This window comes from Monodon monoceros, unplaced genomic scaffold, assembly GCF_005190385.1.
Source record: "Monodon monoceros isolate NGI ecotype Baffin Bay Population unplaced genomic scaffold, NGI_Narwhal_1 Super_Scaffold_21, whole genome shotgun sequence".
NCBI lineage: Eukaryota > Metazoa > Chordata > Mammalia > Artiodactyla > Monodontidae > Monodon > Monodon monoceros.
This window is the reverse complement of record NW_021703778.1, coordinates 169,491,135-169,512,263: the sequence shown is the minus strand read 5'-3', so window position 1 is coordinate 169,512,263 and position 21,129 is coordinate 169,491,135. Positions and strand designations below refer to the sequence as shown.

The 21,129-nt window shown below is 58.6% G+C and overlaps 1 protein-coding gene across 9 annotated transcripts in view; it reads right to left on the bottom strand.

Moving 5' to 3' along the window:
- EVL (Enah/Vasp-like) overlaps positions 1-21,129 on the bottom strand; it is a 165,158-nt gene that overhangs the window by 1,019 nt on the left and 143,010 nt on the right. For 7 of the 9 annotated variants that reach the window (XM_029237762.1, XM_029237759.1, XM_029237763.1 and 4 more), the window contains 9 exons: positions 18,291-18,346; positions 16,341-16,570; positions 15,465-15,586; positions 11,759-11,819; positions 7,578-7,641; positions 5,867-5,933; positions 5,703-5,765; positions 1,802-1,868; positions 1,307-1,364 (listed from right to left, as the gene is read on the bottom strand). In XM_029237762.1, the coding sequence (XP_029093595.1) occupies positions 1,307-1,364; positions 1,802-1,868; positions 5,703-5,765; positions 5,867-5,933; positions 7,578-7,641; positions 11,759-11,819; positions 15,465-15,586; positions 16,341-16,570; positions 18,291-18,346 (788 nt within the window). The remainder of the gene's footprint in view (positions 1-1,306; positions 1,365-1,801; positions 1,869-5,702; positions 5,766-5,866; positions 5,934-7,577; positions 7,642-11,758; positions 11,820-15,464; positions 15,587-16,340; positions 16,571-18,290; positions 18,347-21,129) is intronic. The other 2 variants (XM_029237764.1, XM_029237761.1) reach the window with 1 other exon arrangement.

Below are 21,129 nucleotides of genomic sequence, written 5' to 3'. Positions count from 1 at the left end.
GCAGCCGAAGGCCAGGAGAGAGAGCTAAGGGCCGGGCCCGTCTCCAGCAGCAGGGGAACGAGGGGAGGGTTCCAGGAGACCCCTAGGGCCCACATCTCCCCCAGCCTCTCAGCCGCCCGCCCCAGAGGCTGCGTCCACCATGGCCGCGCTGTGGCAGGTGCAGAGACGGGGGCCCCCCACACCCACCGGCTCCCTCCGTCGAGGCCTGTGCCCTCTGCTCGCTGGCTGGCTGGCAGCCCTGCTTCGGGCCCCACACCAGCCCTGGCCCTGGGGCCACACAAGCAGCCCTCCTGAGGTGGGAGTGCCCAGCATTAGAGCAGGGTTAATAGTTGGCCTCTGTCTCCTCTCTGGCTCTGCTTTCTCTTTTCATTCATTAACTCCGTATCTGCCCATCCCAGGCCTGTGGGGGGACTGGGCAAACAGGAACTGAGTGCTCTCCTCTGGGTCAAGGACGGGGTGTGGCCGTCACCCAGCCCTGGGCAGGGGTCCGGCTCTGCTGGCACCCCACGCAGGTTCCCAGCCGCCTCTCCTCTCTCCCATGTCTGGCGGCCCTCCGCCACCAGCGCCCAGCAGGTGGGATGGGGAGGGGTGTGGGCACCAGGCTGTGCCTCACTGCTCTGTCGGGCGGAGCCAGCCCGGCCCGAACCTTTCCTTTTCCTCTGGCTCCAGATCTGAGCCAGCGGTATCAAAGGCTCCGGTGGGGACCGGAAGGACGGATGTGATTCACTGTGACGAGGCCCTGCCTCTGGAGCCACGTGCCTGCCCCCTCAGGCCCGGCCAAGCAGGCTGTGAACTAGGTCAGGCCCATAGGCAATTCTGTGGCTTCCTGGACCCCTAAACCTCTGGGCAGGCAGCGGTTGCCCCTATAACCCCAAACCCCGTGACCAGAAGCGGCAGAAGAAGAAGTAATTAAGGCCACGGATGCCGAGCTAAGCAGCAGGTGATTCAGGGCTGCCCTGGGCTTGGGAATGCCCTCTCGCATCTTTCTCCTCGACACAGGCTAGTCCTGGGAAGACTCGGACTGAGGCGGCAGACCAGCAGGGCGTCCCCGTCCTTAGACAAGGCGCTTAATCTGATCTCAGTTTGCTCAGAGACTCGGGAGGGTGGTGTTGGCCGCTGGGAGGAAGACTGACCCCCGCCCCCACGCTGGTACAAGGCCCAGGCCTCCTGGCCCAGGACGGCCTCCCTGGCTGGACCATCCCGGACCCCTGCTTGGCCACCCTGGGCGCAGGCAGGCCTCCGTCTTCAAGGACGCTGGGTGCACCCCGGCTCAGGGCGATGCCGGGGGTGGGGGCCCTCTACTCACCGTCGATGATCTCCTCCTTCACTTTGTGGAGCTCGCGGACCACCTCCTCGAGGATCTCCTGGTGGGAGCAGAGCCTCGGAGTGAAGGGACAGACAGCAGAGGAGAAGTGGCCTTGATCGAGAGGCAGGGGCAGCGCCACAACCCTCACCCCTGCCCATGCCACCCCGTGTTCTCGGCTCCCTCCCCAAGCTGGGGAACGGTGTGTGAGTGGGACATGGGACACCCTCCCACGCCTGAGAAATACTCAGGAGGAGCCGGGGTGCCAGGAAGGGGAAGCCCCAGAGGCGGGCCGGGAGCGCCCAGAGCCTTTTCCTGGTGAGGACAGGGGCAGGGGGACCAACGCTGTGCGTGTCCCCTCCCCCACTGCCGGCTCCCGACTGCTGGCAGCCGCATGTGGCCCTCTTGGGCAAGAGGGCGGGCCTGCCTGCCCACGCGGCCCCGACAAGTCCCCAGCCTCTGGCTCCTTCACAGCCTCTCCGGGAAGGACACACTCACCTGTTTCATCCGGTCTAAATCTAAGGCATCCAGGGCCACGTCGTTTACACTTCCCGCCGGCTTCATCCTGGGGAGAGGGCGGCAGGGTGCGGTCAGGTGGGCGTTGGGGCCCGGCAGGCGCCCCCGTGCTGGGAGACCGAGTGGTGCCCCGGCGCCTCCCCGCTGCGGGCCCAGCCCTGCCCTCTCCCATCGTCCTTCACACGCTTTCTGCTTCTACCTCCGGCCGCTCCTTAGCTACCTGAAAAGGACTCCAATGCCCTGTCTCCACCTCGAGAGGGGCTCATGGATACTGCGACCATATTTCCCAACCCAAGAGTCAGGACTTGGGGTCTTCTGACTTGACAGCTCTCACACAGAAGCAGCCACGTAAGCGGACAGCGTCACATGCTGCCTCCCCTGGAAAGGGACCCCGATAAGCTGGTCCTCAGTGAGGGTCTACGTTCCTGGCTAGACGGAGGCTTGGGGAAAACCAGTAACGATGGCATTAAATACGAGACAAAATTGCAAAAATCTTAAACACTCATCCTAAAGGCACCCACTTCCGACACAAACACGTGTCCCTGGGGTTGGTAACCGGCTCTGGTGTGTAATTACTTCAGGAAACGTCCTTGGATGTGGTTTTGCTCGTCTCAGGCAAAGGTTTCAGTTTTGGGGACTGTCCTCTGATGCTTCCGAACTAAGGTTAGCTGGTTTGAAACTTAATGTCTCTTGCACATGAATCCTCCCTGGAAAATCTTGGCAGGGGATTCCCTGGCGGTCCAGTGGTTAGGACTTGCTGCTTTCAGAGCCGGGGCCCAAGTTCACTCCCTGGTCGGAGAACTAAGATCTCACCAGTGGAAGAGAGGAGGGGAGGGAAAGACAGAAGGACGGAAGGAGGGAGGAAGGGAGGAAGGAAGGAAATCTTGGCAAACGCTCGTCTAACCACCTGGCCTTTCAAAGCAGGACCATGGTGCTGAGGGTACACTTTCTGGATCCACTTTCTGTCCCCACGTGGAGAGAAAGGCAGGTTCAGGGAAATGATGTGGCTAGAGCCAGCTGCAGGGATCGTGGATGTGACAGCTGGCGGACAGACACTGACCTGGCGGACTGGCATGGCTACCAGGGGTCACTGTACAGATTAGGTCCATCTGGGGAAATCGGGGGCTGGTGTCCTCCACAGTGAAGGAGGACAAGCATGAAAGCTAAAGTGCCGGTGCCGCCGCGATGGAGAGCAGTGTGGAGGGGCCTCAAAGAATTAAGAACGCAATGACCACACGAGCCAGCAATCCCACCTCCGGGTACACAGCCGAAGGGAATGAAATCACTGTCCCAGGAGACAGCTGCACCCCCATGTTCACTGCAGCGTTATTCACAACTGCCATGACACGGGAACAACCCAAGGGTCCGCTGACAGATGAATGGAGACAGAAGATGTCATGTCTGTATCTGTGTGCGTGTGAGTATATGTACACACACGTGTACATACGTACATCACACGGCTACATAACGGAGTATTCTGCCACAAGAAAGAAGGAAACCCTGCCATTCGTGACAACATGGACATTATGCTAAGTGAAATAAGCCAGACAGAGAAAAACAAATGCTGCATGACCTCACTTATATGTAAAATCTAGAAAAACCAAACTCAGAAACAGAGCGTAGACTCGTGGCTGCCAGGGGCTAGTGGGTGGCGGCAACTGGTGGAGGTGGTCCAAGGGCACACACTTCCGCTAATAAGATGGGTTCCCTCTTGGGGGTGTAACGTACAGCACGGTAACTATAGTTAACGAAACTGTATCGTATGCTTGAAAGGAGCGAAGAAAATAGATCTGAAAGTTCTCACCACACACGTACAAAAAAAGGTAACTGTGTGAGGTTATGGACGAGTTAACTTACCTGACTGTGGTAACCATTTTACAATACATACGTATATCAAATCACAGTGTGGTACATCTTGAACTTACACAACACTAGATGTCAATTATATCTCAATAAGACTGGATTAAAAAAAAACCCACTGAATGCTATGTAAATAAAATTTTAGTGTCCAGTGCACAAAGCTGGGTTAAAAAAGAAAAGAAAAAGTGCTCCTGCACCCCTCCTGGATGAACTCAATAAAGAGACTCAATAAATGTGGTCCTGACTGAGTCTGTAAGTAACTTTGGGTCCTGATGTGGAAAGATGTCCGGCCTGAGATCCCTGGATCCGTCACACCCATCCTGTAGTTTCAAGTCCCTGTTCCAAGAGCAATTTTCCAGTCACCTGGACAAACTGCTTCACCTCTCTGGGCCTCGGTCCCCCCATCTGCAGACCTGGAAAGTCCCCCCGATGGTGACCCCGACAGCTTTTGTGAGCCCTGCGGCACCCGCCCCGTCTGTGAGTCTGGAGAAGCGCTCTGGCTCGGAGCCGGAGAGCCCTCTTACGTGTAGGAATGCCCTAGATGACACTCCTGCCCTGTGAGGGACGCCTGGCCACTCAGAACTTGGCCGCCCGTCCTTACTCCACGACCAGGAAGCAGCTAGCTCTGCTGGGAGCTGCAGGTCAGCCCCGGCCGCCTCGCCTCCCCGGCTGCTCTGGCTCCCGCCCGGCTCCGGTCCACCTCTCGCTTCACAGCCAGAGCGAGCTGCCCAGAGAGCAACTCCATCGCGGCGCCCTTTGCTCAGAGCTCGGAGACTGGGGCCCGCACACAGAATAAAATCCACACTTCTCACCGTGCGGCTCCTTCCTGTCCCTCTAAACGTGCCTCCCTCTGCCCTCCCCACGTCCGATCACCTGCCAGCCACAGCGGCCTGCTTTCTGTTCTTTGAACTTGCCAGGCTGGTGGCAGGCTCAGGGCCTTAGCACTTACCACTCCTTCGGCCTGGAGGGCCGTGCCCACAGTCTCCACGGGGCAGGCTCCCTCTCAACCGGGTCAACTCAAATGCCACCTCTGAGAGGCCCACTCGCTAAAGCACCCCCGTCCCCAGCCCCGTCCACCACGCGGCCCTCTACGTCTTCCCCAGAGCACCTCTCAGAACTCACAGTTGTCTTATTTACGGGCCTTTCCAACAGGAAAATGAGCTCCTTGCAGGCAGGGACCTGCAGGGCCCAGCTCAGAGCCTGGCTGACAAAGGCCCTCCACAAATCCTGGCTGCCGCCGAGACCCCTCATCCCTGTTCACCTGCATCTGTCATCGCCACTCCTGCTGGGCCGGCTGGAGCTCTCTCTGGTCACCTTGTTTGATCTGGCAAGACCAGGCTCAAACTCCACCTGCTCTGGGATTTGGGCTGTTCCCCTCCAATTTGTGATGGGCACTGAAGACACTTCTTATACGGATTCTAGAAGCCTGCAAATTCAGGCCACACTTGGCCCATAGTTACTGTGTGACTGTCTCTCGATTTTTTGGGCGACCTCAGTTTCAAACAACCCATCCTGTTATCACATCAGCTTTTGGTTTGGGAAATGTGGTCAGCGTATCTCTGGGGAAAAGGCAGAGGAAGGAGAGGAGGTGGGGTGCTGGGCCAGCCCCCGGGATTTTGAGCTGCGGGATGCAGCCAGGGCTGCTGAAGATTTCCTGTGTCCAGCTGTTGTCCACACATGGTCACCCTGTGCGCGAGGGATGAAGAGACCTCCTCGTGGCGTGGGGGAGCAGTGGAGGCTCGGAGAGGTTCCCTGGCTTGCCCGGTGTCACAATTAGCGAGGCCAGAGCTGGGATTCGATCCCGGCTCCACCTCGCTGCCTCTCTGGACAGTCACTCCCCTCCCCTGGCCTCGGGCCCTCTGTCTAGGAGAAGACAGGAAGTAGCTGGCCCGCCCTGTCCCTGACGAAGCACAGACCGCCCTTTCCCAGAGCCGACTGTTAGATGACAGGACACGGGTGGGATCCGGGGTGTTAGTCATGGGCAAGGGACAAAGGAGGCCCCAGAGGCGGGGCTGTTCGGTACCTAGAGTGAGGCTGCGACTGAAGGGGGCTCTTAGCTTCGGGGCTCTTGGCCACAGACGGGGTTCTGCGCGGTGGAACGGAATGGAACAGAGAGGTGAGTTGGCGCCGTCGCCCACCTGGGCCCACTGACCCGGGCGCAGGGCCAGCCTTCCCGGGGCAGCTCACCTGGACAGCAAGGAGGACACGGGCTTCTCCGCCGAGCTGCTCCGCTCCCAGGGCTTCCGGCCGGCCTCTGTCGGTTCACGTCATGGATGAAGCACCTCAGAGCTGGGAGGGCGCTCAGCGGCCCCCATCCCACAGCGTCCCGGGCAGGAGGCCCACCCGTGCTCCCCCGTCACAGCTGAGACCCGGCTCCTTATTCCAGTCCCCTTTGGCCCAGGCGGCCCTGGCAGGGTGTAGATGGCCCTGCTGTCACCCGGCATCTCCCCCACCTCAGGATATGAGCCTCTGTTCCCTCGACTCGGTTGACCTTGTGGCCTGGCTTTGAGTCCTCTCACCATGACTGGGTCTGTCCTTGGAACGTGAGCCAGCTGGTCAGGGAACCTCTTAACTACGACTTCTAGAGGCGACCTGGGACTCCAGCAGTGGGCCGAGCAGGGCACAGGAGGCCCCCCACCAGGACACTCTCAGGGCAGCCCGGGGTCCACGTTCGCTTTCAGGGGCCAGGCCCACGACCCACGTGCACCCCCTGTCCCCTGACTTCTTGGTTTCCCCCCCGACACTGCAGCTGGTTCTTTCCCAGCCTGGGCTTCAAAGTTGATTTGTCTTTCCTTTTTCTTTTTTAACTGGTGTTAAACTACATCTCGTTTTACTTCAAGAGATTTGTTGAGCTGGACAGAATTCACTGACTTTGCAGGATGAGCAGAGAGGCAGAAGGAAAAACCCCTGGGGCAGCAGGGGGCCAACCACTCTGAGCTGAGCCTGGAGACTGTGCAGGCCGACGGGCCCACGCTGGGTCTGCAGGGCAGGTACGAGAGCTGGGACCACGTCCAGGGTCCAGGCATGCAGCCTGGAGGAAGCCATTTAAACACACCGAGCCTCAACCTCCTAGACTGGGAACAACCCATCCACTGGGATGTGAGCTGTTCATGCAGTCACTCACCAAGAACTGTGGTGGCACTGCCTGAGAAGAGGAGGGCACAGACCACAGCCTCGCAAGGGAGGCAGACGTGCCAACAGAGTCAGGACGCTAGGCCCGTGCGGGGCAGAGCCGTGCCCCAGCGAGCAGCCAGCACCTGGCAAGAGCTTCCCTCCGCTGGCTGGGGCGGGGGCGCTATTTCCCCTCCGCCTCTCCCAAGCCTGCACCGCACCATGTGCTCAGGAGCACAGGCCTGGCTCAGAGCAGACACTGAAATGTTGGACGAGTGACTGACTGCGGTGGCTTCTTCCCACCGTAGAGCCTCAAGGCACTCTTCTAATCGCAACCCCCGCTCCAGAGCTCAGACTGGGGGATTTCTGCACGGGGTTCAGGACCGCCTTGTCTGGCTGACTTCCCAGTGAGCGAGACTCACTGCTAATCACTGTGACATGGGTCACAGCTGGCGCTTTGCAGGGTGCAGGAACGTGACATTTACGTGCCCCTCTTTGGAGCACGGGCCCAAGGCCGTGAACCTGAGCCCCAGGGCACGGTCTCCCACACCACTCGGTAGGTGCTGGCAGGCCGGCTGGGAGACGTGAGGCTTAGACTGGGCGGTCTTTCCTCCAGGGTGCCCCTGCTCAGGCTCGGCGTGGAGGCCGCGAAGATGGCGGGGAGCCCCCCACCAGCGCAGCCTCTCTGCTCACCGTAAAGTGAGGCAGGGGTATCAGATTGCCCTCCTGTAAGAGCCCCTCCTGTGCTAAGACCCCGTGCTGGCGCCGGCAGGGCGGTGCACCTTACCTGAGGAGTTGGGGGGCTGGCTGGCTGCTCGGGTCCCCGGAGATGGAGAGGTGCTCGGCTCTTCCTGAAATGGAAGAGAAAGGCTCTGCCGTCGGCCTGCTTAGGAAGGCCGGCTGGGTGGGGGACCTTTGGGCCAGGTTATCTAGAAAACCTCAGTTTTCCAAATTAGCCAACGAACATATATTATTTTTATAATCAGTGAAACAACAAATACTATTCACCAATGAAAACCCCAGGTCGTGGTGGGGAGGTGGTCCACCCCACGGAAGTCAGGGAGGAGAAGGCTGCAGGGGGACACAGTGGATGTGGCCTGGACCCCGGGCCCGGCGCTGCCCACAGACTCACTGTCCCTCACGAGGTGCTGCCACCCCTTGTCCACCGGGACCCTTCCACAGCCCTGGGAGGAGCCTGCTTCCAGTCAGCCCTGCTGGTCAAGGCTGGGCACGGACACAGCCTGAGTCCTAGAGACCCCGGCACTTCACTTCTCTTTCACAGGAGAGGAGGAAGCGTTAAGAATTTAGAATGTAGGGGCTTCCCTGGTGGCGCAGTGGTTAAGAATCCACCTGCCAATGCAGGGCACACGGGTTCGAGCCCTGGTCCAGGAAGATCCCACATGCCGCGGAACAACTAAGCCCGTGCGCCACAACTACTGAGCCTGAGCTCTAGAGCCCGTGTGCCACAAGAGAAGCCACCACAGTGAGAAGCCTGTGCACCGCAATGAAGAGTAGCCCCTGCTCCCACAACTAGAGAAGAAAGCCCGCGCGCAGCAAAAAAGGCCCAATGCGGCCAAAAATTAAAAAGAAAAAAAAAAAAAAGAAAAAAAGAATTCAGAATGCTCTGAAGGTTATCTTTAGCCCAACCAGGCTACGGGTTCATCAGTGTTGCTGGCCAGTGGGCCAGGCAGAGCCCCGAGCCTCCAGCCGCTCGCCCGTGCGCCCCACCATCCCCCAGACACGGCCGCTGCGCGTCTCTGTCCTGCACGCCCGCTCCTCTCAGGGCTCGGGGCAGATGCCGCCTGTCCTGGGAGCTCTCGCAGGGCTCAGGGCCCTGGTGCTCCGTCTCTGTCCTCAGCACTTTTCTTTGTCAGCAGTCAGTTTATTGTGTCCTCCCTTGAGCACAGAGGCCATGGTCCTATCCACCCAGGACACCCGTGCCTGGCTCCCAGCGGGGCCCCACGAAGGCGGCCCGTGCGTGTCTGTTCTGCCCGTGGAATAAGTCTGTGGCGACACTTGTAATGGAGGTGAGTAATGCAGCAGTAATACAAGCTGACGCTTATTATCACACATATTTTGGAAAGATTCTACACTCTTAGGAAAATGGCATTTATTAAGTAATCATAATTCCTCCATTTTTCTCAAGCAAAACACATACAGCTGCTACCTGGAGCTTTTTTTTTTTTTTTTTTACCGCTACGCGGGCCTCTCACTGTTGTGGCCTCTCCCGTTGTGGAGCACAGGCTCCGGACGCACAGGCTCAGCAGCCATGGCTCACGGGCCCAGGTGCTCCGCGGCATGTGGGATCGTCCCGGACCGGGGCACGAACCCGTGTCCCCTGCATCGGCAGGCAGACTCTCAACTGCTGCGCCACCAGGGACGCCCTACCCGGAGCTTTTGAGCAGAGACAGCCAGCCGACCTGACGAGACGGAACTAGCATAATGCTAACCAAAGCCAAGAATCGCCTTCTGCCACTGCCCACGTCAACTCTGCTTCCCATCTGGTCCATCCGAGCCTTGGGGTGAGGGCTCTCGGACGCTCACGGCCACCTCCAGGGCCAGGACTCCAGGCTCAGCGCTCCAATCGGGACCCACCACACCCGCTCCACCTAACGCGAGCCTATGAGAGCCAGGACCACGACTGCTCACGCCTGGTCCCCGCACCGAGAGCAGACCTGGCACCTATCAGACCTATCAGGAACCCCCCCACCCTGTATCTGCGCGGTGACTGAATGAACCCGGGAGTTGCTGGTCCAGGGGCAAAAGAATGTGCTAGGCGTGGGTCTCAGGACAAGTCTCCTGAGCGCTCTGGTTTAAAGAGGAATAAATGAAATTATATACATCAACACGTATGCGTGGGAACCAGGGCCCAGAGGAAACAGGCAAGAATGAAAGCCATTATGGGTGAAGTTAGAGTAACTGAAAAAAATCAGTAAGTTGTTTTGTGTCATCCTATTATTATTTCAAAAACAGTTAACAAGAATCCTCGCTCCCAGCGCAGGGGGCTCTGCGCCCACACCCCTGCCCCGAGGCTGCCGGCCCAGCGCCTGGGGGCTGTGTTTTCATGCCAAGGAACACGTCCTTAGAGCAGTGACATAACTGGCCTGTGGCCAGCAAGCGGCAGAGCACCCGCCTGAGCCACATCTGACTCCACATTTGGGGTGTTTTCCTTCTTTAACTAATGCTTATTTGTTTCTCATTAATTATAAACCTAGTAAATGTTTGATGAAGAGGATCTGGGAAACACTGAAAAGTATAAAAAAGAAAAGCCAGGGAATTCCTGGCGGTCCAGTGGTTAGGACTCGGTGCTCTCACTGCTGAGGGCCCGGGTTCAATCCCTGGGCGGGGAACTCAGATCCCGCCAACTGCACAGCGTGGCCAAAAAAACAAAAAAGACAAGAGAAAAAAGAAAGAAGAAAAGCCAGTCTCCAGTGTCTCCGTCCACGCGGCACCTGCTCTGGTGTGTGGAACTGCCCTAGCCCTGCCCTGGAAGAGGCTGCTCCCGGGCGGGCATGGGCCTCCTGACTGCGGGGGACCAAGGCAAACAGAACTCCCAGTGACCAGGAGGCTTCTTAAAAAAGGAAAGGAAAGGAAAGAAAAAGGGGAGTCAGAGGAAGAAAACTCTACCCTTGGGGTCAAAGATTCCTCCTGGGTCCCTGGGATTTGAAACACACTCTTCCTGGAGACCAGGGAGGAGGGAGGTTGGGTACCGGGGCTGGAGCTGTGATGGTGGGAACTGGCCGGCGCCTTTGGAGACCTGTAATTATTCCTGGGCTCCTGGCCAGACAGGCCTCTGCAGTTTGAGAAATTAGTGGGGAGTTAGCTGGATGAACTCCATACTCTGTGCAAGGCATGGGAACAGTGGAATATGCACGCCTGGTCCTCACAGGGCTCACGATCCAGCAGGAACGAGCGAGTCTGAACAAGCAAAAATGTGTGTGCTAAGGGCAGAGGAGAAGCATGGTGGGGAGGGGGGCCCGGGGTCCAAGTAGTAGAGAGCCTTACTAGCCTGGAGGTCGGGAGCCTGTTTCTCAGGGAGTACTGTTTACACAGAGAAGTGCAGCCGAGGAGGAGTTAGCTGCTGGGGCCGAGGGGACCGCATGTGCCAGGCGGGGGGACCAGGGGAAGGGAGGGCCGCTGGCAAGGCTGGAGCCCGGGGGTCACACCCGGTAAGCCTCGCCCTGCTGACGGGGGTGGCACGGTACCCTGGCGCCTGGTGGTTGTAATATTTCTTCTGTCTCCTGCCACCGAGATGCAACCTGTATGCCATCTGTAGTTAAGGTCTAAACTTAGCCGTTTCAGTAGGAGTCTATTTTTACAGGGAAAGCTTAACACAGAGGGAAAGAGTGTTAGCCACCCTAGTGACGGCGGGAGCCTGGAACCTGTGTGGATAGACTAGGCTCCAGGACCCCCTCAGGACAAGAGCCAGAGCGCTGGGTTCCTCTGCCCAGCTCACCTGCGGCTCCTGCTGGAATCCATGGACTCAAGTAGAGCCTTTCAAAAACAGGAATAATTTGAAAATAATAACTGCCCTGGTCTTCAAGCAGACACTGCCTACTGCGATTGTAGTCTCCAACCCCCCGAGTCCTTTGAGATCTGTCTGCTGCCCCTCTGAGCTCCCCAGCCTCCAGGCCTTTCCCTCAAGGCGCTCCCAGGCGGGTCCTGCTTCTCTGCCTCTTACCTGCCTTCCCTGCGAGGCTGCGAGCTCCAAAGCAGAGCAGTGTCTGCTAGATCCTCAGTGAGCACAGGCCTGCCACCCGGTGCAGCGGGGACGGACATGAGCGCCCACAGGCCCTGTCCCCCTGCACTACCCCCTCCTGTCCCTCTTGTCACCCCTGTCCCCCTGCCCTCCTACAAATCACCCAGCGAAGTATCTACCGCGTGTATGCCCAAACACGGTGTCCCGCAGGCCTGGTCCATTCATACCTCTGGGGAAGCCGGGGTGGGCTGGCCGTGGGGTGTGCTTACCGTTTGGCTTTCGTCTTCCTTTTTATCAGCCGGCTTGTCTGTCTGGGAGGCTGCTTTTCTCCTAACACAAGGAGGGAGAAGATACAATCAGCCCGAAAGGTTTCCACACAGAGCAGACGTCGCCTCTGTGCGGACACAGCTTGGTTCTCAGAGACTCCTTGCTGGGGTGTGACCCCTGTTTTGTGTGAAGGAGATGACTTGTCCAGGCACCCATCTGGCCCGTGGCGATGCCCGGGTGAGTGTCCAGGCCTTCTGTGCTGGCCCCAGGACCCTGGACACAAAACTGGTCTGGGTGGTGGGGTGGGGGGCACCCCATCTCTGTCTACAGCACCTGAAGGCCGAGGAGGTTGGTCCGCACCCTGTCCAGGTCCCGGGGGACCTGGGCTCGGCCGGGTGGCCGCTGTCCTCCCAGGACGCTCAAGGCCTGGCCACGAGGGGCAGGAGAGCTGCCGCCGCCACAGGTCAGCCTGGGGGCATCCTGTCTGCAGGCCGCCTGCGGGACGGAGGAGGAAGCCTTTCCCTATCACCCTAAAGCTCCTCCTACCTCAGAGCTCAGCAGCCATGTCCTCCCCGACCTGGACACCACGAAGAGCAGCACGTGCTCAGGAAGGAAAGAACCCAAGAGACGCCCTCTAGTCACGGCACGCACCTCCCCGCAGGGATGAGCCCCCTTCTCAGACACTCTGAGAACTCGCTGCTCTTTTCCGGCCTCAGTGGTGGCCTACCTCTGGCTAATTCCCAAGTCTACACACATACCCCTTCCTGCTCTCCAAAGATCCGGCCCCGGGGGCTCTCAACTCGGTGAAGCCGCCAGGACACAAACAAAGCTGTCGGAGCTCACGAGGTAGCTGGCTGTCAGGAGGGAAGCTGGCCTGGTGGGGGTGAGGGCCACCGGCTGGCTGTCCCTGTCCAGGGACCGGCCACAGGGGGCTCCTTCCTCATCTTCTCATCCCACCCACCTATGGCCCTTCCCAGAAGCCCGGGACTCATCCCCGACTTCTTCCTTGTGACAGTGGGCCCGCCCACTTCTGGCTCTGCACTTTGTTTCTGGGCTGTCTGGCCCGTCTTCACTCCCAACGCTGCGTGCAAGCACCACCAGCTCCTGCCTGGCCTGCTACTGCCACCGCGCCCGTGACATCCTGCTCCTACCCAGAGCCTGCGTTTAATCTTCTAAGGATACCCAGCAGACCAGGCCCCTCCAGGCCTGTGAAGATTCCCTGGGCTGAGTGTCTGTGGACACGCTCAGCATCGAGCAGCTCCCAGCGACACGGTTCCCCCGCCTGGTCCACTGCCGGGACAGGCCTCAGCAACTGAGGAGGCAGCGACTCCGCAAGGACCTTTGATCAGCTAAGCTCTGTTACTATGCCTGTTTGACAGATAAGAAAAAGAAGCCCTAATGAAAAGGAGCGAAATGGGGTCATTTGTAGAGACACGGACGGACCTAGAGACCGTCATATGGAGTGAGGTAAGTCAGAAAGAGAAAAACAAATATCGTATCTTAACGCATATATGTGGAATCTAGAAAAATGGTACAGATGAACCTGTTTGCAAGGCAGAAATAGAGACAAAGACGTAGAGAACAAACGTATGGACACCAAGGGGAGAAGTGGGGGTGGGATGAATTGGGAGACTGGGATTGACACGTATACACTAATATGTATAAAATAGATAACTAATGAGAACCTGCTGTATGGCACTGGGAACTCCACTTCGCTGTACAGTAGAAACTAACACAACATTGTAAACAACTATACCCCAACTTAAAAAAAAAAAAAAAAAAGGGCTTTAACAAGACCCTAGCCAAAAATAAATAAATAAATAAATAAAAGAGACCCCAGAGAGCTCCCTGCTCCTTTCACCACGTGAGGACACAGCAAAGAGATGGCCACTTATGAACCAGGCAGCGGGCTCTCACCAGACACTGCATTTGTCAGTGCCGTAGTCTTGCACTTCTCTAGAACTGTGGGAAATAAGATTCTGTTTATAAGCCATGCATCCTGATTTTTTTTTATAGCGTCGCAAGCTGATTAAGATAGAGAATTAGCTGTCTGTACAAAGTGGAAGCAGAGATCTTCTTTAAAAAAAAAAACAAAAAACAGCCCTCGCGCGCATCTCCTTGTAGGCTCCACCCAGCACCCTGCACGCCCAGGTGGGCTTCAGAGAGCAGCGTGGCCGCCCCTTGCCGGTCGTGCAGGGTGAGTGCTCTCGGTGGGCCCGGCTCTGCCACCAGCTTCTGGCGTCTCACTGGCTCCTGGCACAGCGGCCTTTTCCTGTTCTCAGAAGCTTGCTCTCCGTTTGGTCTAAACCATCCAGGCCAAGCAGTCACTGGGAACGCACTGGTGCTGGGCCTGGGAGAGTGTGAACACTTCCTTTTTAAAGAATCTTCTATTTTTAAGCGAGGCCCCTCTGGAATGGACTCTAACGCACGTGCACACGAGGCTCTCCCCTCTAGCCTGCATTCTGGTCCACCTCCTCCAGGCCCTGGGCGCTCTGGGGGGGCGTGTCTCAGCCTCTCCAGGTAGCGTAACTCCACCCACCACACCCGCCTCTGCTCCTCTGCACAGAACGCTCTCCTCTGCTGCTTCGGCCCAGAGGACGCGCAGAACCTCCCCCGTGAAGCACCCCGGCTCCCTGGAGCTGCTCTGCACTGTCCGGCCGCAGCCGCTGGCTCACCTCTGGTCACGGCACGTGGACCCGCCTGGCTGCTCCCCTCCCCCTGTGCCCTCCCTTGCTGGGCACACAGGGCCCTGGGCCGGCCCCGCCGAGATGTGCCAGACCAGCTACCTGCACTCTGGGGGCCTCTGTCTCCCCCGTGTCCTCGCAGTGCCGTGTGGGTTTACCGAAGACCCGGCACAGAAAGCGCTCGCCCCGGGTTAGCCGCCATGGGGGCGGCGGGAAGAGCCTGGAGGCTGAGCGAAGGCAGGAGGGGTCACGGGGGAGCAAGGCCCCCGCCGTTGCTTTTCTTGGGCAACAAGGAGCGTGCTGACAGGCGAGGCCCACTCCTGGGTCCTCTGGTGCCCGGGTGAGCCATGGCCCTGGAAACCCCATCAGGGCATTCCCGCTGCCACACCACATTTACAAGTAAGACCCAAGCTTTTGCGACCCTTCTGAGAGGGAGCTGTCTGATCTCTCCATCTGCCTGGGATTCAGTTGGGGAACAACGAAGAGCCATAGTGACAGGCTGATGGCCTTGGGCAAGCTGGAGGCACATGTGCTGGTGAGGATGGAGGCGGAGGCCACAGAGCTGAGCACGACGGGGAGGGAACTGCTGCTCCATCCCTGAGGGGTAACGTCCTCTGGGCTCCTGCCACCTCAGCACCCCTTCTCCCGAGTCCTCTGTAAGGACCCCCACAAGACGGGCCCCTTCATCATACATTCACCGCTGGGAATACTTCTATTTTCCCTCGGAATTTATCTCTGAAATGATCTCCAAATTTCTCTCTGCTCAGGAGAAGGCTGATACATGGCAGATGTTTCAACGAATACTTGTTAAACTGAAATGAGGAAGGATTTAGAGTTTAGAGGACTCCTTTTGGCTTGATGTCTCAGACTGACCCCTGGAGAAGGGAAAGCTCGACGAACAGTCCCCCCTGCTTGGCTGAACCCAGGGGACAGTGGGTCCTGGGGCCAGGCGAGGCTTCACCTTTCCACTGAAGAACAGCAGCTCCTGACAGTGGCTGGGTCTGGGGGAAGCCTGAGCACTCACCTCTTGGCCAGCAGCTTGTTCATTTCTTCCATGAGGCCTCCTCCTCCACCCCCACTGCTCGCCCGGTTGGCGTCAGACTTCGAGGTCCCGCTGGGACTGGAGCCTCCGGACGCATCTTCTGGCTAAGGGGAGAGGACGGCGCGCTTCGGTCTGGTGTCCGTGGCAGGACGCCACTCGAGGGGAGACGGGGCCACGTGTGATGGCAGTGCTGGAAGAGGTCGAGGCCATCTAGTCCCCCAACCCCACCTGCTGGCGGCAGAGCTGGAGTCCAGAGAGCGACTGGGACTGGAGGGTCACGGTTGGCAGGCACGCCCCAGGTTCGCTGGCTCACGGTCAGCACCCTTGCCAAGGCCAGCGTGGCTTGAGGGGGGAGGAGGCACAGTTCTGTGTCCCAGGTGCTCCTAATCCCACAGCCACACGTACGGCCTTCTAGAAGCCCCACCTCCCAGGACGCTGCGGAAGGCTGGGAGGGCCAGCTGAGCCTGAGGGAGCTGATGGACTTAAATGCAGGAGACCCAGGGCCTGAGTCCAAACCGCAACTGATGACCTGCGTGCTTTGAACAAGCTGTTCGTGCCTGCGCCTCGGTTTCCTCATCTACGAGGGCAGAGATCTCCTGCCTCGCTTGTAAAGGACTAGCAGCAGGTTACGTAACTGGAGGCACCTACGGCTCTCACGCAGCCCTGTCCCAGTGGTCTCAGTAACCGGGTAACTGTGACCGAGGAGGTGGGAGGTGCCGTCTGGCTGGGGAGGGCGGCGCTGCGCTCCCCGCCCGCGGGAAAGGGTCCGCCCGCCCCTCTGCCAGTTAGAAACCCGTCTCCCAGCCTGGTCCGTCCTGCCCACCCGCCTGCCCGTCTGCCAGGGCCCGGGACACTTACCCGCGGGACTCTTCTCAGCTTGGCCCCAGCCAGGGCGGCGGCCAGGCCGGACACGGAGCCCTCGTCGTGGCTGGCGCCCTGGGCTCCTCCGGCTGGCAGGGGGGGCGGGGGAGGGGGGGCGGCCCCTGTGGGTGGAGGTGGGACAGGGGGTGGGGGTGGGGGTGGAGGCCCGCTACACGAGAGGGGGGCGCCAGCTGCAATGGAGGGGTGCCCCGCTGGGAGGGTGGGTCCTGAAACAACAGTGGGCTCAGTGAGTGCCCAGCCCCCAGCGGGTGCCTCCCCGGGAGCAGGGACAGAGGGCAGCCTACTCCCCTGAGGGATGAGGAACAGCTCAAGGTGGCCTCTTCCAGGAAGCCCCCGCGGGATGCACCTGGCGTTGTTCCAGTCTCTCCCTACATTCGGGGGCCAGGCTGGACCGGCGTCACACACTTGCTTAGCAGCCCTTGAGCTACGCTCACTTTCTCTTGCTCATCTGTGGTCTTCCAGTGGGACAAGAAGCTCTTCGGCGGCACGAATTGTGTCTTACTTTCCTTCTCTGTTTCTCCTCAGCTCCTAGCACCCCCCTAGGCTTCAGCAATTGTTAGTCCCCAAGATACAGCTGTGACTGCCCCTTGGCCTCTGGGGACAGCAGCAGGCAGCTGCGGGTCGCAGGGCAGACCGGGGCATCTGTCCAGGAGCACTGCTGCGTGCTAGGCAGTCCCCTGTCCCCCACCCACCATCCAACGCCCGAGCCTCTGCTGCAGGCCTGGCCCCGTGCAGGGCGCTGGGGACAAACGGCCACAGGCTCCCTGCTCACGGTGCTCATGACCTGGTAGCAGCAAACCAATCACATGGATGAATGCAGAACTGTCCCCGCGGCAGGGTGACAAGTGCCACCAAGAGCAGGCGCACAGCGCCACCCTGGCCTGTGAGGAGGCGCTCCAACCTGACCAGAAGTCCGTGGAAGGCTTCCTTAGGGAAGCAATGACTGTGCTGGGACAGGACAGAAGAGCGGGAGTGACGTTTGGTGAAGGGTGAGTGAGCGCGAGGGGGGGAGGCCCTGCGGGAACTGAAGGAGCCGCCGGGAGGGAGTGTGCAGGGCAGTGGGTCTGCGGGGACTGGGCCTGCGCACCGGGAGCCCGTGCCAAGGACCCAGGTTGTTCAGGAGTGATGGAGAAGGGTGACCCGGTGACAGGGTGAGACCCGCATTAGTAACGCAGGGGTGGGGCAGAGCGGGACAGGAGCCCGAGGGGTGCAGCGGCCCAGCTGAGAGGGGGCGGCACCAGACAGCATCCCCACCAGCGGGGGCTTCTGCAGCCAGCTGGGGCCCGGGGTCCTCATCAGTAAGACAGGGAAACATTCATCTGCTTACTTCACAGGGCTCGAGAGAATTAAGTGAAACGAAGGACGTGAAAGTACTTTGTAAGTTATGAAGTCCCATGCTTACTAATCAACATTACCCTGTTCCAGAAAACCCCTCTGCTTCACTGTGCTGAGTTCCAGTCACTGTTCAGGACTGAAGCCACCCCTCCCCTGGGGTCTTCTCTGACCCCCAGGGCAGCTGGGGCCCCCTCCATGTGCCTCCACCCCTGCACTGACTTGGTAACTGCATGTGCCCCGCGGTGACCCAGGGTCATTAGTCTGTGTCCTTGACTGGACAGTCAGCTCCCTGGGGCAGAGGGTGCATCCGCCTCGTCCACCGCTGTGTCCTCAGCCCTTAGTACAGGGCCTGAGACACGCTCTACTCAGGGGATGAGTCGGGGGAGGACCAGAGGCCGGTGGGCAGGGCTGGGCCAAGCTGAGTTAATCCCCGCACCCGTGCTCTGTTCCCTCGTTTCCCCACGTTCACCAGGCGTGGCTGTCACGCTCTGAGGCCTGTGCGACCAGCAGCTGGTCACAGCGTTCCCAGTGTGTCCCTGGGCACCATCTAGTGAAGGGGCGCCAGCGGGCACAGGTAGGGGAAGCTCTCACCTGTGGCTGAGGCTCTTCTCTCTAGAGACTCCTGGCGCTGCTGCTCCATCACTTGTCTGAAAAGCAAACACAGCAGAGCGGGTCTCACCTCCTGGGGCGAGACCGCGCGGCTCCGCGTCAGAGCCCAGGCTGCAGAGCTGGGCTTCGCCGGCGCCCCCGGGGGCTCAGCAATGAGCTCGCCTCATCCCACCCTAGGCTCCGACTGCTGGGCTTGCCGCCCCGCTTACAGAGGCAGAGTTGTAGGCCCTGGCTCCAGGGCTCACACAGGGGAGCGCCGGCAGCCGCCGAGTCTTAAGACACCTGGGCAGACCAAGCTCTCCCCTAGGCTGGACAAGCTCGCCTAGCTTTTGGGGGCCTATGGCCACAACAGACTCGACCTCAGGGGCACCCATTCTTACCGCACCTGGCTCAGTTTCCTGGAACAACTGTCAGGCATTGTTGGCTGCGAGAGAAGCGGACACTAAGGCTACCTGTCCTCTTCCTTTCCCACTGATCCAGCTGCGGCCTGGCCTCCATCTGGAGGGCCATTTGGGAAGCTGCGCTGTAGTGCAGGGTGTACCTCTGCGGGGACTAACCTCCTAGCTCCTCGCACGAGTGGCCCTGGGTTGCTCTTCAAGGTTGGACGAGTGAACACACTGACCCACAAACACATCCACAGAACCTGGGGCTGAGATGCTGGGGCAGGAGGGGCTCGAGGAGTCATGTGGGCCCGGGTGGCAGCAGGGCTTCAACTGCTGAGAGCCAACTCTGAAGGCCTGTAATGGGGCGCGGGGCTGAGCGGGAGGGCGCCCCCAGGGCGAGAGGCTGTGGGCCACGCGTCAGCTCCGCTGGTGTGCAGCGCGCTGACGGCTGGGGCTGGGGCCGGGTGTGCATGCAGCACCTGCTCAGCACGTGCTGTGTGTGGAATAGCTACACAGGGCTGCCCAGCTGCCTTCACCTTGGAGGAAGGTCAAGTGGGACCTGGAGTTTACTGCAAGGTCATTTAGAGGTAGAGAGCTTTCTGGTTCCCGTTCTGAGATTCACTGGTTTGTGATTACAGGCAAGTCATTTCCCTTTCCTGGGCCTCAGATTCCGCTCCATAAATAAGCATAAGAACACCTGTTTCATGGGGTTCTTGTGAGGATTATGCCCGAGATCTAAAAAATAATGAAAAAGACCCTTTTGACACTAAAGAGTCCCTACCTCACTGCTGGGCACCACGCAATTCCTCTCTTTCTGGGTCCCGCTCCGTGGTGACTGCCAGGGATGCAGGGGGAGCGGGATCCCTGCTCTGCAGTTTGATGCCTGTGGTTCATAGACTGACCTCCCGGGGTCGCTCGGTCTGTGCACAGTCGACTGCAGACAAAACTGAATGGCCCTCTGCAGCCAGTGGCCTGGAACACTGGACTTGGGGGTGGCGTTAGATAAAGTGCGCGGTGTTTCACCGGTTCTGAGAGCACAACTGCAGGGCGTGTTTAGGACGCAGGCCCTTCTCCGGGTGGAGGCAGCCCTGGGACCTGGCACAGGGCTGAGCTGGGGCCAGTTCTGGTTCTGCTTCTAAGTCTTGCTTACTTTGGGCAAGTCATTTCTGTTCTCTGAGCTTCAGTTGGCTCATGTGAGAAATAGTATGGGTAGTAACAACCCCTGACAGCTAATGTGAGGATTAAAATGAAACAAAGTGTGTAAAAGCCCCTTGTAAACTGCAATATGTTATACTCCTGAGAGGCTAGAAGACAGGCCAGTGGAATTAATAAAAAGGAACCTCTGGGCTTCCCTGGTGGCTCAGGGTTGAGAGTCCGCCTGCCGACGCAGGGCACACGGGTTCGTGCCCCGGTCCGGGAAGATCCCACATGCCGCGGAGCGGCTGGGCCCGGGAGCCATGGCCGCTGAGCCTGCGCGTCCGGAGCCTGTGCTCTGCAACGGGAGAGGCCACGGCAGTGAGAGGCCTGCGTACCACAAAAAAAAAAAAAAAAGGAACCTCTGAGGTCAGGGGAACTGGTCTCGGCCACTCGCTGCAAGGCTGCCACCTTCATCCACTGGACAATCGTGTTCATATCAGCATTATTTACAATAGCCAAAATGTTAAAGCAAGAAAAATAATATAGGAAAAATGTGGTCTACACATACGATGGAATATTACGTACTTTAAAAAGGAAGAAAAAAAATTTTTTTTTTAAAGTTAGAAAATTCTGATAAATGATACAGCCTGGATGTACCCTGAAGACATTATGCTCAGTGAAATTAACCAGCCACAAAAACACTTATTGTATGATTCTGTTTATATTAGGTATACAGAGTAGTCAAGTTCATAAAGACGGAAAGTAGGATGGTGGCTGCCAGGGGCTATGGGAGTGGGGAGGGGGGAGTTAATGTTCACTGGGCATAGAGTTTCAGTTTGTTTGTTTTTGGTTTTTTTTTTGCGGTACGCGGGCCTCTCACTGTTGTGGCCTCTCCCGTTGTGGAGCACAGGCTACGGGCGCGCAGGCTCAGCGGCCATGGCTCCCGGGCCCAGCCGCTCCGCGGCATGTGGGGTCTTCCCGGACGGGGGCACGAACCCGTGTCCCCTGCATCGGCAGGCGGACTCTCAACCACTGCGCCACCAGGGAAGCCCGGGTGTTAGTGTTTAATGGGGACAGAGTTTCATTTTTGATGCAAACGTTCTGTGGGTGGGTGATGATGCTGGTTGCACAATGACGTGGACGTCCTTAATACCACTGATCTGTATGCTTAAAAATGGCTAATATGGTAAATCTGATGATTTTTAAATTTTAAATAAATTGTTAAAAAGCCAAAAAAAAAAAAAAGGAACCTCTCCAACCTGAGTCTGGGAAGCATATTCCCACCTGCCCTTCGTTAACAC